The following is an 18757-nucleotide window of genomic DNA, read 5'->3' on the forward strand; positions in this document are numbered from 1 at the left end:
GTCTTTACTCAGTCGAAACCTGACAGTCTCTTGGAAGCATCTATTCTCATTCTCAGCTCCCCTCAGCCTTCCTTACAGAAACTCCTGCTGCTTTTAAATGTGGAACTAGGCGGTACGGATCCAATTTAAATACTAGCTTCAGCACGGCATGTGTGCCTGGGATCATGCAAGTCCTGGCTTAACATTCCCCCTCAGCATTCCTCAGATCACAACACAGTGGTGCTCAGTGCAGTTACTGAACGGAACTGGCCAAAAATGGGAAGCCTCACCAGAATATCCTGACCTTGAGACTATTAATAGAAGTGGTTTGATTTAAGACTTGCCAGTTCCATTATCCACCAAGAAGCTATTACAGTGTAAACAATGTAAAACAAAGGCTAATTTGAACTTTGGTGAAAAGAGTACAGCCCCTCTACCTTTACAACAACAAATGACATTTATATAGAGCCTTTCACATTGGAAAGATGTCCCAAGGCGCTACCTAAATGTGGCCGAAGTGCCCACCGAACATAGGCAGGAGAAAGGTTGGTATGGTGTTAATAGGTTGCAGAAGTAGGGAGGAGCAAGGCTGCGGAGGGCTTCACAGTGCAGTATATATACTGCATATATGACACTGTATATAGCATTGTTTTTCAAAAATTGCAGTTTAAGAATGCAAGACTCACAAAGTAATAATGAAGACAGGGCAGCAGGACCAGGTCTGTGAGTGTGAAGAAAAGACCTTCAGCAAACACATGCTCCAGTGCTGGCAGATCAACGGTCTTCACTTTCCTAATGCAAGAGGGCTCCCTAGTGGTCACGGACGGTAGCGGCTCCACACTGAGTTTGGAGAGTGCAGCGCTGAGCTCCACGCTGCTCGCATTGCTCCCCTGGTTCTTTTCTACATCTGGGTCTGTATCAGCCTTTCTTTCAGGGGATCTTCTGTGGGGGCCTTCAGATGTGCTTGCAGTGGGCTGCGTGCCTTTCGCCTTGGACAAGTGCAGTAGCTTCTGCCTGCGGATCTTGTCATCGTTGTGAACGCGGACTGGTTCCCCAAGCTTTCGCTCCAGGTGCAGGATTTCGGGTGGAATGACTGCCCGCTGATCGGGAGACGTCTCGAGAAAAGCTTCCACAGCTAATGGGATGCTGATTTCGCACAGCCTTGTCCAGTGGCTTACCTGTAAGAAAGAAAGCACACCTTATTCCTGTTAAATACTTTCACAATTTGACAACTAAAACAAAAAACAACTTGCATTCATATTGTCTCGGAGCGCTTAACAGTGGTGGAGCCCGATACCAAACCGGGGTACGGATGAGGTGACTGTAAGCACGGTCGAAGAGGAAGGTCTTTAGTCGTGATCTGAAAAAGGGGAAGGAGGGGACAAGGCCCTCTCGAACAAACAGCAACAATAATTTTATACAGCTCCTCTCACATCAAGAAGATGTTTCAAAGCACTTGACAGAGGCAATTGGCGGAAAGTGACTGAAAGCGTAGTTGAATAGATGGCTTTGAAGGTGCGGGAGGTGTGTGTTGAGGTGGAGGGACTGCAGGATGGAATTCAAGAGAATGGTTAAAATACAACAACAAGATTACATTTGTAGAGCGCCTTTCATGTCGAGAGGACATCCCAAGGAGCTGGGACAATACATAATACAATAATGAAAATTATTATAACTAAACAAAAGCTTGCATTTGATACATCTATGGTGTTGAAACATCTCAAAGTTATTAATAGGAGATTTCCAACCCTATTGTATTTTCACATTTCCAGTTTTTCTATACTAAGGGGGTCAAACGGATTACGCTTTCAAAAACCCGACAACTGAAAACATGGCACAAGATGCTGCTTTGCAATGGGAATCACCAAATATGGAAACAAAGCAGAATAGGTGGGTAGAGGCACAGTCCAAGTTTTCAAAGTTATTCTGCACTGGATGGTTTCCAAGTTTAAACTATTGATCACACTTGAGATTTGTTCCAAATGACGAAACGCATCTTACTGCTTGCCCTGCCCTACAATCAACCAGCACTAGAACATAATAAAACAAAATACCCCCGGCACACGGAATACAACTGAATTGTCTGGGAAAGTGCAAGATCCCATCCATCACAGCAACAGAGAGTTAGAATATTGCACTAATCTCCTTGCTAAGACTTCCCCCACATGCATTCAAATGGTGAGAGAACAACCATCTCAATGCAAATACAAGAGTCTCCTGGTAACATAGGCTGCATTTTTATACAGTAGGTTGGAGTCCTGTAGTGTAGTGGTTAGAGTACTCGCCTCGCAAACAAGAGGATTCCCTGGCAGGGCGAAAACTTAGGCAACTTTCCTTACTCTACACGACTCTGTTTACCTTGTAGTGAGTAGGAACTTGTTTGTTAGTCGATTAATGGATCGCTTTCCGGGTTTAATATTCCCTTCAAAAAACAATAAATAAATAAAATCTGGTCACTCAATCCACGATTGTTTGTGGGCCCCTGCTGTGCACAATTGGCTGCCGAGTTTCACCCACAAAATATACACTATATTCTGTAAAATGTTTTGAGACATCTCAACAATGTGACAAGGTGCTATGCAAAGAGTATTATTATTAATTATTACAGGGGCGGAGATCTATACATAACACCTTTGGTGCTAGTGTCCTGTCAATGTTCTGAATGTTCTATAGTCCAGAGGCAATTGATCCTCTGGATAAAGATCTTCTTTCACTTCTGAGGCAGCTAGGTTTGCTTCCTTACCTAATTTTCATTAGTAAACCCTTTCGCCTCCTCCACTGTGTTTTTTAAATCTTTGGTATCACACGGGGCAGTGGGGAAATTCTCAATTGCTACCAGGTTGCGTTTGCCAAGCATCCTCAACTCTTCCCAGTCTGAGCTGAATGGTTAGTTGAATGGTGGATCAATTTCCAAGGGTAATAATCTATTAAAAAAATCCAGTTACACTCAATCCACGACTGTCTGTGGGATACTGCTGGGTGCAATTGGCTGCTGCGTTTCGCCCATAAAATATATGGTCAATTCACTTTACACTATATTCTGTGAAGTGCTTTGAAACGTCTCAATGATGTGACAAGGCGTTATATCAAATGCAAGGATTATTATTACTAAAAGCCATTTGATATTTATCATGGTCTGAAATACCGATTACACCAAACCACTCTGATATTAACTCAATGCTCCCAAATATTGTACGGTCAGAAGAAAACCAGAGAGGTAACCAAACCATATTTCTTCCAATTGGATCCAATGGGTATAAGTTTGTTAGCAAGAAGTTGTGCTTAAGCTTCAAAACTTTCAAAGTTATCATCATTGAAAGTGGGGAAAAAAAGTGCATTGGTTAGCTATTTTGGGTATGATTGAATCCTGCTCGACTTAGTAAGGCAAATAAAGATTATAACAATAGGAAGTCTACACAAGGCCAGTTGGATGGCTGACAGAACTATTTCCAACGGTTTGTGGTCAGGAGAAAATATAGTGACATTAACGTTTGAATTGGAATTTATTAGCTTGCTTTTCCGATTTAGAAAGGGATTTTTTTTGCTGAGGTTTTATTTTAAGTTTTGGAAGCAAGAAAACCTCTGATATGGATAACTGTTGCGACACAGCCTACAACTGATGGTACAAATACGTACACTTACATTTAGTTGCAAATGTTTCCCTGGGTTTAGACGTGCAAGGAACAAGTTTGGTGGACCAGGGAGAGGTTCACCATAGCGGCAGAGGAGCCTCCTAACACCACCTGTCAGCAGCATTAATTGTCCTTATGTTAAAGCAATTCCCCATCAGTCCCAGGCACGGCAATGAAGTGGTTAAAATTAGCAAAGCAAGGCTCAATCTCCTTTATCTCTATAGAACAACATTCAAATTGTGCTATAATAGCCTCACATATCTCTTCTGTCATCAGAAATCCTTTCAGTATGATATCTGTGATCACAATATATCCTCCAACAATGAAATGCTCTACAGCATTGCATTGGAGCATCGACTGTGAATTCAGAGTTGGACTTAAACCCACACACAACCTTCTGACTGGGAGGCAAGAGCTACCAACTGATCCAGACTGACTCCGTAAGTGCAGCAAACAGTGTGACTCAATAGTGCAAATAATGAAACTTATTGACAGAATAATTATTGGAAAAAATGTTATGAAACGTATAATGATATATAATACCAACATCACTAACTCTCTCAGCACCCGCAAGGCTGAATGCAGAGCCTAAAATGCATAATCTCCAACCCTAGTAATTTTCTTCATTATTATTGTCAATGTTTAAACTTTAAACTGTGACAGATCAGGCCTTACTATGTGTTAAAAAAAAACAATCACAGCAATTCCCTGCTTTATATTGCGCCGTTCCAGAATTCAAAGCCTTGACAAAATAAATTGGGTTTGTTTTCCCAAAACAGCTCAATGACATCTAGTGACAGACCTTGAGTACTGCAATTGTATCCATCTAAAAGACAAGACAACCCCTCCAGAACAGGTTGCAGAACCTTGCAAAACCTTCCCTGGCTCAACTTTAGAAATCAATAAGCAGTAAGATGTTAAACCACCTGCTTTGATTCAACAAACAAATAAGGCAGAAACGTTTACCATGACCAAAATGACCAAAGTGCAGCTCAAATCTCATGCATGTGGTGCTGGAGCTCAGTGGGTAGCGCGCTCACCTCGCAAGCGAGAGGATGTGGGTTCGATTCACCGGCAGGGTAAAACCATAGGCAAGTTTTCTTACTCCACACGCCTCAAACAGTAAGGAGGAACCCGGTTGTTAGTCAATTGGCGGATCGCTTTCCGGGGGGGGGGGTATCAGTCCCTCAAAAAAATTGGTCACTCAATCCAAAACTGTTTGTGAGACACTGCTGACCGCGATTGGCTGCTGCGTATCGTCTACAAAATACACAATCAATCCACTTTACAAAATATTCTGTGAAGCACTTTGAGACGACTAAACAACGCGATAAAGCGCTGTATCAAATGCAAGGATTATTATATATTATTATAAAATCCCCTCAGTAGAGTGCAGCACTCTAAATAATCCTTAATAACAAAAATCCTAACATTTAATTTGGCACCTTTGCATATTATTGAAAAGTCTCAAAGCGATTTGCAGGATATACTGTAAAGTGTAGTGACTAGTATTAAGATTGTTGATGAATGTGGCATCCAATTTGACCCACAAACAATGAAGTGAATGACCAATTTCATCTGGAGAAATTCTCTTCTCTTTCTAGATAGTGCCATGGGATAGTTAACATGCATCTCAAAGTCCTGACGTATGTTTTGAATATACTGTATCACAAATATGTGTACATCGCAAATATGTGGAGTCCTGTAGCTCAGTGGTTAGAAAACTCGCTTTGCAAGCAAGAGACCTGGGTTCGATTCCCGGCAGGGTGAAACCTCGGGCAAATTTCCTTATTCCACACGTCTAATAATAATCCCTCAAAAAACAATAAATTGGTCACTTCAATCCACGTCTGTTTGTGGGACACTGCTGTGCGCAATTGGCTGCCGTGTTTCGCCCACATAATGTGCAGACACTTCACTTTACAGTGTATTCTGTGAAGCGCTTTGAGACGTCTAGAAGAGTGAAAAGCATTATATCAAATGCAAGGATTATTATTATTATATAGTATGGTACTTGGGATTATAAGAAAGTCTTCTGTTAGCCTTTGGCCAGTCTGCTATTGAGCGTTTATTGATGCAAGTAAGGCATCAGCTATGCAATCATCAATACACAGTCTGGGGGTGAAAGAAGTGGAGGGTGGGGGGAGGGGAGCAAAAGAGAGTTGAGTGAGCGAATTGGAGAGGAGAGGGGTGCTGAGTGGGAGTGGAGGAGCGTGATTGTCACCTTGGCTGCTGTTGTACACCTATCAAAACAATCAGGGCACGGCAGCTATTTTGCACATACTGATGTTCTACACACAGCCATTAAGTGCATGACCAATTTATCTGGACGATTGTTGCCTGGGACACCGGAATAAACTCACTCATCTTTTTTCATGGGAATCACTGATGTCCATCTGAGTAGGCAGACAATTTAACGTTTCATCTGATGGACAGCACCTCTGGCAATGTAGTGCTCCCCCAGCCCTGCGCTGGAGTGCTAGCCTCAACTCTATGGAGACGAATACAGATTTCAATCTTTCCTTCCAGATTAGCGGCTAAACCAAGCGCTTACTCACCTCAGCACAAGCCTTTAAGCAAGTCTTCTTGAAGCCAAGCAACTCAGCGACGTCTTTCCTGCTAGGATCTGCATTGCAGGTCCCCTGTACAATGTGCCTGAGCGTGACAGCCAGCCCAGCTCGGCAGAAATTTCCACCCTTTTCTACCAGTGCAGGTAAGCGGCAGCTCTGCACTACTGCAGGCAGCTCCTGGTGGGAGAGGATGTCAATGGCAAGGCTCTGTGGTACCCCTCTCTTCCCCGGGTGACTGTCCACGATATCGCCCTCGGGCACCAGGACCAGCTTCAGAGCTGTGCAGTCACAGTAGGACAGCAGAAACAGAACGACAGAGGTGTGCAGTGGCAGAACGAGGTCCTGTGAGTGGTGGGTGAGCTCCAGGTACAGGTGCTCTGAGGTGGGGCCACGCGGGCCCTTGTCCTTCATTGGGGCCCTGGAGGAGAGAGCGAAAGAACCATCAGCGAACAACTGAATGGTCAGGGGGTGGGGGGGTCAGGGGGTGGGGGGGGTCAGGGGGTGGGGGGGGTCAGGGGGTGGGGGGTCAGGGGGTGGGGGGGGGTCAGGGGGTGGGGGGGTCAGGGGGTGGGGGGGTCAGGGGGGGGGGGGTCAGGGGGGGGGGGGTCAGGGGTGGGGGGTCAGGGGTGGGGGGGTCAGGGGGTGGGGGGTCAGGGGGTGGGGGGGTCAGGGGGTGGGGGGTCAGGGGGGGGGGGGGGGGGGGGGTCAGGGGGTGGGGGGGGGGTCAGGGGGGGGGGTCAGGGGTGGGGGGTCAGGGGGGGTGGGGGGGGTCAGGGGGTGGGGGGGGGGGGGGGGGGTGGGGGGGGGGGGGGGGGGGGGGGGGGGGGGGTCAGGGGATGGGGAGTCGGGGGGTGGGGGGGTCAGGGGTGGGGGGTCAGGGGGGGGGTCAGGGGTGGGGGGTCGGGTTTGGTGGGTCAGGGGGTGGGGGGTCAGGGGGTCGGGGGGGGGGTCAGGTCAGTCCATCCACTCGCTCTATCATCCATAACAATAATGATAACTATGGTGTACTTTACTCCACAACAATAATAACACAATGTATGCGGTTTACTTACCAATAGAATGATGTAGTCCGTGTAGTCCGGTGACTGCGCGGTGTGTGCAGTGCAGTGCAGTCCCTCCGCTCCGCGGTTTGTCTCCAGTCCGGAGCGAAGAGCGCGACGGACCGGAAGTTACGTTTTGTCTCTCGCCGGAGGGGGGACCGCGGAAACAGCGGGACCGGAAATCACCGAATGATGCTTCCGACCGGAGAGAAAGTAGTGGTGAGTGTGTCCGTGTGGGGGGGAGTGTGTCCGTGTGGGGGGGAGTGTGAGGGGGGGAGTGGGAGAGAGAGAGAGTGGGAGAGAGAGAGGGGGGGAGTGGGTGAGAGGGGGAGTGGGGGAGAGAAGGGGAGAGTGAGAAGGGGAGTGTGAGAGGGAGAGGGGGGAGAGAGAGAGGGGGAGTGGGAGAGAGAGAGAGGGAGTGGGAGAGGGAGAGGGGGGGAGTGGGAGAGAGAGAGGGGAGTGGGAGAGTGAGAAGGGGAGTGTGAGAGGGAGAGGGGGAGAGAGAGAGGGGGAGTGGGAGAGAGAGAGAGGGAGTGGGAGAAGGAGAGGGGGAGTGGTGAGAGAGAGAGAGGAGTGGGAGAGGGTGGGAGAGAGAGAGGGGGAGTGGGAGAGAGAGAGAGGGGGAGTGGGAGAGGGGGGGAGTGGGGGAGAGAGAGTGAGAGGGGGAGTGTGTGGGAAAGGGGGAGAGTGGGGGAGAGTGTGAGAGGGGGTGTGTGGGAAAGGGAGAGAGTGGGAGAGGGTGTGGGGGAGAGAGTGAGAGGGGGAGTGTGTGGGAAAGGGAGAGAGTGGGAGAGGGTGTGGGGGAGAGAGTGAGAGGGGGAGTGTGTGGGAAAGGGAGAGAGTGGGAGGGGGTGGGGGAGAGAGTGAGAGGGGGAGTGTGTGGGAAAGGGAGAGAGTGAGAGAGGGTGTGGGGGAGAGAGTGAGTGGGGGAGTGTGTGGAAGGAGAGAGTGGGAGAGGGTGTGGGGGAGAGAGTGAGAGGGGGAGTGTGTGGGAAAGGGGGAGAGAGTGAGAGGGGGAGTGTGTGGGAAAGGGAGAGAGTGAGAGGGGGAGTGTGTGGGAGAGAGAGAGAGTGGGAGAGGGTGTGGGGGAGAGAGGGGAATAGTGTGAGAGGAGGGGGAGAGGGGGTGTGTGTATGGAGGAGAGGGAGTGTGTGTTGGGGCTGCAACCCACTGCCTCCTGACTCAGAGGCGAGAATGCTACCAACTGAGTCAGACTGACAGCATCTATCGAGAAAAGCCCTTGTGGGAACAGAATAGGCAGAAGGTGGAGAGCGGAGGGAGAGAAAGAGGTGGGGAGCATTTGAGGTGGTGGGATCCCATAGTGCGTTGCAAAACCCCACTATGGGATCCCACTTCACCCCAAATACTCTCTGGGGTTCATTCATTCACTGATAATATTGAGGTGATCTTCAACTAATTTATTTTCCATTCAACCTTCTGGCTGGTGCTTCGCAGGACAATGGCTGTTCCAAACTTGGAGCTGGATCCAATATTCTTGAAAGCTCTGGGCTATCTGCATTCAAAGACTAAAGATTCAGCAGAGAAGCTGAAAGGTTTGCTGGATGAAACCCTGGCCAGAGGTGGTGACTCCAGCTTTCGGCAACTACAAAAGGTATGGGAGGGATGTTCTGGTAAAGCTATCTGCCTCCTGTCCACAACATTGATGTTACACACAACAGCAGAGTTTCTAGTCTCATGCGGAGGGTTGAGGGATTAGCAGAGTTGATCACCTTCTGAGAGAAAGAGGAGGGAAGGTATTGAAGGGTCAGTTAGCCTTGTTGCTGTTTTGTGCCTTTAATATAGTGCGAGTCCTTTTATAGCACTGTTGCACGGTAGACTTGAGGTACTGGACAACTTCTCTCAATCTTTGCTTCAGTTGAAATAGAGCCAGTCTCTCTTTGTAACTGAAACCCCTCATCCCTCATCCATTCTTATAAATCTCCTCTGCACCACTTCCAAGGCCTTAACATCTTTCCTAAAATGAGGTACCTAAGAGGGGAGCTAATACGGAGGTTTCAAATTGTAAGTGTTTAATCATGTTATTGTTAATAGACTGTAAAAGAAAATTTAGAAAGACCTATTTCACACAGAAAATATTGAAAATGTAGCACTCACTGCTCAAAACGATAGCTGAATCAGATAGAATAGATGCATTTTAGAGGAAGATAGTCCTTCACGGGAGGGAAAAGGGAATAGAAGTATATGGGATGGAGTTAAGAGTGAGTAGAGACTCATATGGAGTATATGAGTTTAAGCGCTCTTGAGACACGATCCTCTGTGGAGGGTGCGATATAAGTGCAAGTTGTTGTATGTACACTGAATGTTTTGTGCTGTACATTCTTTGTTAAACTGGATGCACTACTCCAGCAACCAATGATTTGCCAATTTCTCAGCCTTTTAGCCAAGATCAAATGTAGTATCTGTTCTTATCAGTTACTCCTTGGAATATTGTGTTCCTTTTGAGATTCGCTTGTGTTAGCACGACCGCAACCGAATCTCCCCGTAATCTATACTAATAAAGAAAAAAAGTCTGTGTGTCCGCCAATAACGCAATAACCGATTGAGATTTATACTTCAACGGAAAGGTTTTGCATGCGGGAGCGTCGCGGGCATTTGTTTTTTCGGGGATCTGTCGTTGATGAGCTATATTTAAAAAATGATTTAATTAAGCCCTAAAATATGAGATACTCTCTGTACCCATTGCCGCTCCGCTTGCAACCAAGGATCCAATATGGAATGTAGATTTCAGTGATACCACTCACTAACCATTTAACATGACTGAAACACTGCGTACACCTTGCATGCCTTTCTGCGTCGAAGTCCAGCCACGCCATTCTTTGAGCGGGTAACTAATGTTGCCTTGCTCTTAGTCTTTTAAGCATTGAAGTCCAGCTGTGCTCTTCTTTGTTCTTCAGTTTCATTTAATTGGCCTTCTCCCTTTTGTCTGGCATTTTTGTTTGTCCTTGAAAGTCTTGCTTAGAAAATATGCTATGAGGAGGACTCCTGGTTGGTTGGACTCCTGGTTGGGTGGACTCCTGGTGGGAGGAGTGTAGCTCCCATGACAACCTGAAAAAAATGCCATCCTTTTGTTGCAGGATACATTAGTATAGATCCATCTTTCCTCTGCCACTACTTTGTTGCAGAATACCATGCATACCTCATATTTTGGGGCTTAATTAAAGCATTTTTTAAATATAGCTCATCGATGATAGGAGATCCCCGAAAGAGAAATGCCCATGACGCTCCCGCATGCAAGACCTTTCCGATAAAATATAAATCATGTCTCTACGTCAATCAGTTATTGCATTATTGTCGGAAACACATACACACACAGACACTTTGTCTTTATTAGTATAAGATGCATGGTCTGCTGCAACAAAGTAGTGACAAAAAAAATCACACACCTTTCCAGAGAGATGCATCTATAATATATTCTGCAACAATGTAGCGACAGAGGAAAGCTATGACTTAAACAAGTTTATCATACATGTATCCACTCCCAACGAGTCCTCCCAACCAGGAGTCCTCCCACTGAGGCCTCCCATCAGGAACCTTCACAAAAGGAGCCCTCCCCAGCTGTATAGATAAAGATGAAATGTGTGTCTGTCTGTCAATCTACATTCTGTATTGGATCCTTTGATTGCAAGCGAAGCTACAATGGGCCATTACTGTATTATCATCTCTCTCCCTTCCCATTCTCAATCCACAACCGTTTGTGGGACATTGCTGTGCGCAATTGACTGCCGCATTCGCCCACAAATATACAGTCAATTCACTTTACAGTATATTCTGTGAAGCGCTTTGGGACGGCTAGAAGATTTGAAAAGCGCTATATCAAATGCAAATATTATTATTATAATAATAATGGGAAAATCGAGCTACTAGCAGGAGCTATGCCTTCGGCCCTCTGTTAGTTGAAATTGGTATTGCAGTACTTCCGACCTGAGGAGTTTGATCTGCCCTCACAAAGAAGCAGAGATACTGGAATACAGAGCTAACTCAAGTACTTGGTCACTAGGCTCAGACAGGGCTTGCCCTGCTGGAGAGGTGACTTGACTTGTGCGGGTAGTCGTGAAGACAGGTTTCAGGTCCACATTGTCCTTTGACGATTTTGAACCTAGATTTTTTTTTCGGGGGCAAAGGGGTTGTCTGCGGAGACAACCTTCATTCCCTTGAGGAACGCATTTCAGTCTAATTTGGCTGTGAGTGGGGCCTAACCTCACTCACCCCAAAAAAAGATTTGTACAAAGTTAGCATTATTGCTTTACTTTTGCACTCTAATGACCCTATGTATAAACCCAGAATACTCTTAGTTTTTTTTCACAGTCCTTTCCACCTGTGCTGCCACTTTCAAGGTCTGATTTACCTTCATTACTTTACTCGTCTCTTGTTAATATTTAGCTCTCAGAAATTGTTTGTTCACTTCTTCAAGGGCGTTACCGTGTATGTCTGTGGCTTGTCTGTATGAATGCATTTAATAATAATCCTTGCATTTGACATAGTGCTTTGCACGTCCTCTAGATGTCTCAAAGCACTTCACAGAATATGCTGTAAAGTGAATTGACTGTATATTTGTGGGCAAAACGCGGCAGCCAATTGCGCACAGCAGTGTCCCACAAACAGTCGTGGATTGAAAATGACCAATTTTATTATTGTTTTGTTTTGGAGAGATTATTATCAGGCATGTGGGGTAAGGAAACTTGCGCAAGGTTTCGCCCTCTGCCTGGAATTGAACCCATGTGTCTCGCTTGCAAGGTGAGTGCTCTAACCACTGAGCTACAGGACTCCACATTTGGCTTTAGCATATCCAGGAGAGTTAACGGGTGGGGACGAGCAGAGAGAGATTGGACTAAAACCAAATGCACAAGCTTAGTGTTTAATGTTATTTTCATGCGCCTATCTCTGTCCCCTGTCCTATTTGGCTATCGTTTCTCTGATTATTTTCTTAATTCTGTGTTTGTTTGTTTGTTGTTTGACCTCTGTCCCATTTTTAGCAGTTATATTTCCATTTTAATGTACACAAATCTATGTGTAATTGGAGTCTCTCTATTCTTGTTTGCTTTTGTGAAAAGTTTCCATTACATCGCATTCCGATAAGTATGGTTGGCAAATAGGCCAGCCTGTGTGTATCTTTGTTTCTTTAGCCAAATATTGATATACGGTCTTGTACAACAGAACATCCCGTCTAGGTTTGTCAGTACAGTACTGAGTACCTATAGTTGACTGAAATGTCTTATATCACTACATTTTTGTTTCAGGAAGAGGGGGGAATTTCATGCCTCTTGTATTTCAAAAATTGTCCCATAAACAAGTTGATTTGCTTTGATTTCAGAAAGATTATATTAATCCTGTATATTTCTTTTGGACAGGAAACTGATACACCCAAGATAACTACTGGTTCCAAATCCAGTTCTAGTAAGCAGGAGTCCAAGGTGTCGTCCAGTCTATCGTTGGGCAGCAATGGGAAATCCAGTTCTGTTGAGAAAGTCAAGAAGGAGACGGAGAAGAGACCAGCTGAAAAGGTCAAATATTTCCAGTTTAATTTGATTTGTGATCCTCTGCGCATCTGGTATCCCGGGCCTCCTGCATGGGACCTCCACGTCGCAGGCTCCCTCCTTGATCCCATTGGTGGCCAAGCTGTCATCTATTATAATCACCCCTATTACTCCCCTAACCTTTGGAATGAAGCTCCCCCACCTTCCCACCTCCACCCCACCCCCCGCCACAATTATCTGTCTTTAAATCCCACCAAAAAAAAGCTATCTCTTCAATAACTATAACAACTTGCAAATACATAGCGTCCCTCACGCAAGGTAGTGTCCCAGGGCATTCTTCATCCATACCTACCTACCGCTCCTCCCCTTATTTCTTGACCTCCATCCCCATCTTTGAGATTGGCTCCAAGACTTTATCCTGTATGAGAATGCAATGCAAATTGCTCCGGTTTGTTATCGTTGAAGGCATTTTGACCTAATATCGAAACCTTGTGCAGAGTACTCGTGTCCTTGGTTATTGTGAATCAACTTCTTAAAGAAATCATACATGTATCCAATCACCTTTCCCCTTTTTGCCAATTAGGTTAAACTGGAACCTCCTGAAGGAATCGACATCCAGAAAAAACCCAGATTGGAAAAGTCAGAGAATCGCTCATCTCCCATCACAGTTCAGTCCAGCAAGGATTTGGTCCAGCCAGACCTGCCAGGCTTCGAAAGTGCTGAAGACTTTGCCATGGAAATGGGGTTGGCATGCGTGGTTTGTCGGTAAGAGAGTTTGTTTACAAATGGTTTTGTGAAACGACCACTTGATTTCACAGACCTGTGTATCTCAGTGGAAAAACGAGACGTGGACTTCCCTCTATTTAGCAAGGTCTTATCCGAATATGCTGTCAAACAAATTTTGGTCGCACGATATGCATTGCTAGTCATAATTACCTGAATTATGCTGTCAAAAGAACCCTATATTAGCGTAATGCCAGTCACCTTATGCAATGTCTTTTCCAGTCCAGCATCGTTATTGCCTGTCCCTTTTACTGTTGTTTGTGTTGTTTGTGAACTTTATTCCCCCCCCACAGAAAAAAATACCAAACATGGTCTTGTTTGCAGTTCAGATGAATGCAAATCCACAACTGAAGTTACACAGCCAAATTCTCTTCCCAAGATGGAATGAAACATACAGAGGTCACTTGCACAATACTAAATGTGTAATTTGTTTAAACCCTCCCTCCCTTACAAAATTCCTTACCAATTATTATAGCTGCGGTGACATCAGTCAGAAGCCTGGCATAGATTTACTTACATAAATCACAATCGCCCAGTAGGTCTCCTCGACATCAGTGACTGTTCGGCATACAGTGCTAGAGGTGCAAATCTTTCTTTCAAATCAATATAAAATTTTATTGTGCTGAATGATAGATAGCTAGGCGTAAATAAGGATATTAACCTTGTCTCGGAGTACTGATGAACTGTGTAAGCAAAGCTTGTGTACTCTGCGATTAATCATCTGGTCTTTGAATTAGCCACTTTGTGTAATTCCATTGTAACAGCGAGTACTGTGCTTTCCAGGTGGGTAGTTTTGCTTTGCATGTAGAGAAATGTCCTGGTTACGCTAAGATATTCTGTATTCTAAATGGAGGATTGAGAAATAATCAATTGGATCAAAAGCAAAACTGAATGGTAAAAATGAGAAAAAGTGCTGAAAATGTACAGCAGGTTTGATCATCATCTGATAGACAGGTTATGTATTTGCATCAGTACTACATAGAGTAGGGCAGTCAAGGAGATCTAATGAAAGGTCAAACCAGAAAAATTAAACCATCACTTTCAGATGCTGAACAATCTACTGTGCATTTCCCCCACCATATTTTTGATTTTATTTAAAAAGTTGAGGTGGTAACTGGAAGTATATTGAATGGCTACTCACATTTAGCTATTGGATAGAATTGTCTAGACATAGTGTACTTTTTGATAGTACCAGCAACAAATGACTGGCTCACTGGCTGTGACCTTGCTTGTAGGCAGATGACGGTTACATCAGGTAATCAGCTGGTCGAATGTCAAGAATGCCACAACCTATACCACCAAGACTGTCACAAGCCCCAAGTCACAGATAAGGATGTGAACGACCCTCGGCTGGTTTGGTACTGTGCCCGCTGTACCAGGCAGATGAAGAAAATGGTAAGAGTTTCCATTGAGTCCACGTTTTAATGCCACTAGAATGATTCATCGTTTGCTAGAGATGCCACAGTATATTACAAATTAGATGGTAAGGAGCAGCGATGGAATTGTTCAGTGACGTTAAACAGGACTGTTTCAAACTACTTGTGATGGACTGGGCCAAAGTGTGAGAAACTGCATTTTGTAATTTCACCCAAACCATCAATGTGTATGGAGAGATGCTGGGTCAGCATTGAGAGCCACAGAAACCTGGGAAGAAAAGTGGAGTAAACTGAAAGCTGAGCTGACGCATGTGTTAGACTTGTATACATCCGTCATTGGATGGGACTTGGGAACCAGTTATTTTTCAAAGTGACATCAGTGGGTGAAAAGTGTTGTCTGACTGTTTAGCTTCCCCTGGGACGATGGGTGTAATAAGTATGGGAGGTAGGGCAGTTAATCTACCTGTTGAACTTATATTGGAGACGTTTGTACAGTGCAGATTGGCTCCTTACTTCCTCTCTTAGAAATACTGTCTATGATTCACATGGTGTAACTTAAGTACAACTCATGAAGTTATAGGCAAAGCCATCGGGGGTCACAGCAAAGTTGCGTAAACACCGTGTCCAACATGCTCGTCTGGGAATGTTAATATTAAGATGGAACCCAGAAAAGGATAAAACATCAACAATCTTTGATGTAACCAAACTAAATGTTACTTTTCATGATGTTTTGAGGTCTTGTAATTAGAATATAACTTTGTCATTTTTTATTATAAACAGGCACAGAAGACACAAAAGACAACTCCAAAAGTTTCTACCTCAGTTGTTAGCACAGTCCCGTCAGTCAAGGATCCCCTGGTGAAAAAACCTGAAATGAAACTTAAACAGGAAATGACTTCGTTTCAGGCCTTCAAGAGAACGGAAGTGAAGGTGCAGTAATAGTCTCCAATAATTAGTGTTAAACAAATTCTCCTCAGCAATAGGTCATGGTTTAGTGGTTGAAACTTTCATTTGGTGCATTATAGGTTTAAAACTTGCCTGTTTCTGGATGTGCTCCCAAAGTAATGACAACATTTTGCTGGATTGGAAGAGTGCATTAGTTAGTGCACTTCACTCTGAGCCACGGCTTTGACCTCAGCCTGGACTAACGGGGTGGAAGTCTCCTTTCTCTGCTGGCCATGAGGTTCCCACGCAAAGTAGATTGATGTGAGTCAGTCCACTTCCCACTGGAGTGGTCTTAAAAGTACAAAACAAGATGATTTGTGATGAAATGTGAACTAGTTGTTGGTCCTAAAGGTTTCAGTGGGTCTGATTGGTGTATGCAAAACACGACAAAGTCATTTCACTGAGCGTGAAATGTTTTTGAGATATGTCAGTTTGATCAGGTGTACACCCAAAGGAATAAATTATTGTTAAATTGCAGAGGCATTTGTTTGGTAATCGCTTTCATTTAAATCATATGGCAAGTAAAAATTAACACCATTACTATTAATACACCATACACCATTAATACAAATTGAAGAATGATGTATAATACTGAACGAATAGTAATATTTCCCTGTGCATTCCTCAACTGTAATCAATGGAAAAGCAATTGTTTACAACAACAACACATTTGTAGAGCACCTTTCTCGTCGGGAGGACGTCCCAAGGCGCTGGACAGACAGAGTTACGAACCTGAGCTGAGGGTCGGGGTGGGGGAGGGCGGGGGGGGAAGCAGGGAGATCGAAAGCATGGTCGAAGAGGAGGATCTTGAAGTGGGTCTTGAAGGTGGCAAGGGAGGGGGTGAGACGGAGGGACTGCGGGATGGAATTCCAGAGGGTGGGTACCAAATGGCGGAAGGCCCACGCCCCGATAGTGGGGCAAGCAAGGTGAGGGACGTGAAGCAGGCGGAGCCCGCTGAGCGGAGGGAGCGAACAGGGTGATAGGGGGTTAGGAGGTCGGAGAGGTAGGGGGGAGCAAGACCGTGAAGGGCTTTGGAGGTGAGGACCAGGATCTTGAACTGTATCCTCTGTGTGATAGGGAGTCAGTGGAGTCGGGTGAGGATGGGGGTAATAGGATCGCGGAGCCTAATGTGGGAGAGGACCGGCTGCAGAGTTCTGGGTGGTCTGCAGTCTGTGGAGGGAGGAGTTGGGGAGGCCGACAAGCAGTGAGTTTGCATAGTCGAGCCTCGATGTGATGAAGGCGTTTACTAGGAAATGAGTGCAAAACGCAATATGGGATTCAATTACAGTTCAAGGCTAATAATAATAATCCTTGCATTTGATATAGTGCCTTATCGGGTCGTTGAGACGTTTCAAAGCGCTTCACAGGATATACCGTAAAGTGAACTGACTGCATATTTTGTGGACGAGAAAGGTTTCCCCTATAAAGTATCAGCTGAGGGTCTAGAGAGAATATTTAAGTCTTTTTCACCCTGCTGAATGTGGTTTCAAATACTTTTTTATTAATTTAAAATATTTTTTGCAGACTACCTCGGCAGTTTCTGGGAACTCTTCCAATTCCAACTCATCCTCTTCATCCGCCAGTGGTCTCACAGGATGGGCTGCCTTTGGAGCCAAAACATCTGCTGCAGCCCCCTCCACGGCGAAATTGGGAGCTTCTGTTCAAAGTGCCAGCGGGAAGCCTAGTTTGACCACTTCAAACTCAAAACCAATGGGTCTATCTGGGCTCACAACGTCTAAAGTAGGGCTAAGTTCCAAAGTGACTGCAAGTGGCAACTCCAGTCCAGGACCCATCAAACCACCCCCTCCTTTAACACTGGGAAAACCAGGTCTCAACCGATCCACCAGCAATGACAATGTGAGTAAAGTGGGTTTAACAGCAACAAGCAGCAGTGCTGGCCAGGCTAGTGGTGGAAATGGAGGCACCAGTGTTGCCATCAGCAGCACTGGGAACAATGGGGCAAAAGTCACCTCCGAAGGAGGCAACTCTTCTCTACCTAAAGTTCCAACATCGCAAGAGTCGCAGCTCAATGCCATGAAGCGACTTCAGATGGTCAAAAAGAAAGCAGCACAGAAGAAACTGAAGAAATAATAGTGAGCTATCAGAGAATGTATGCAGGGTTCGTACAAAATGTAACCATGATCTGTTGATCTGCATGGATCGCTGCCAATAAGACAGTCAAACCTTTGCCTTTAAAATAGTTTTCATCATCTTTTGGACATGATCTGTTTTTCATGGGTGAAGAATGGGACAGGAACATTCTTGAGCTCTCAAAAAACTTTCATCTATTTTTGAGGGCGTTCGCTAAAGTTCTGTGAATTGTTCAGCACAGAAGTGAGTGGTATTAACCGAGTAGAGTTTTGGGATGTTGAAAAATGGTACTGTCACACACAGGAGAACTTACACAGTGTTTAAACAAAGCATTTTTATAAATCAACTTTTTAAATTAAATCATTCCTACCAGCCACATTTTTAATGAAAAAAAGCACACGAAAATAGCTCTGTCCAGCGCCTTGGGACATCCTCCCGACGTGAAAGGCGCTATACAAATGTAATCTTCTTGTTGTTGTTGTTTTAGATAGGCAGCAAGTGATTCAGGCTGTTTTCCTTTTGCTAAAAGCATTCTTCTCAGTGATTTTGAGATTCAATGCTCACTCCAAATTTTCCATCACGTGAAACCGGTTTACCGTGCTGGAAGCAAGGTGAGATTAAATTAATGAACTTGGAGCTTTTAAAAAGCATTTATTTTGTTGACAAATGTTGTTAATGTTGACATCTTCTCCCCTTGGTGAACCTCACTGCTTATAATTTTTTTGTTAAATCCCCAAACTACTTTTACATTGTTTTGTACAGCCCAGAACTGCTTATAAGCAGTAAGTACTGCAATAGTGCATGTGTGATTTCTCTTTGCAGTAGGTTCTCAAGGCAAATTTTAGC

At 45.0% G+C, this 18757-nt stretch overlaps 2 protein-coding genes across 2 annotated transcripts in view; one reads left to right on the plus strand and one right to left on the minus strand.

Annotated features, from left to right (window-relative positions):
- Positions 1 to 7316, minus strand: part of LOC121849977 (glutathione S-transferase C-terminal domain-containing protein-like) — a 77010-nt gene extending 69694 nt beyond the window's left edge. The window contains exons 1-3 of the mRNA XM_042339677.1: positions 7234 to 7316; positions 6170 to 6599; positions 666 to 1157 (exon numbers count right to left, since the gene is read on the minus strand). Coding sequence (XP_042195611.1) covers positions 666 to 1157; positions 6170 to 6592 — 915 coding nt within the window. The 5' untranslated portion in view covers positions 6593 to 6599; positions 7234 to 7316. The remainder of the gene's footprint in view (positions 1 to 665; positions 1158 to 6169; positions 6600 to 7233) is intronic.
- A 56-nt stretch (positions 7317 to 7372) lies between these two features.
- Positions 7373 to 18303, plus strand: LOC121849482 (integrator complex subunit 12-like). Its single transcript, XM_042336983.1, has 7 exons — positions 7373 to 7440; positions 8677 to 8833; positions 12591 to 12743; positions 13300 to 13481; positions 14735 to 14894; positions 15656 to 15805; positions 17345 to 18303. Exons 2-7 carry the CDS (start codon positions 8681 to 8683, stop codon positions 17909 to 17911), a joined length of 1365 nt encoding a protein of 454 aa, XP_042192917.1. The 5' UTR covers positions 7373 to 7440; positions 8677 to 8680; the 3' UTR covers positions 17912 to 18303.
- Positions 18304 to 18757: the final 454 nt, after the last annotated feature.

Source organism: Callorhinchus milii, unplaced genomic scaffold (genome assembly GCF_018977255.1).
Source record: "Callorhinchus milii isolate IMCB2004 unplaced genomic scaffold, IMCB_Cmil_1.0 Scaffold1, whole genome shotgun sequence".
Classification (NCBI taxonomy): Eukaryota; Metazoa; Chordata; class Chondrichthyes; order Chimaeriformes; family Callorhinchidae; genus Callorhinchus; species Callorhinchus milii.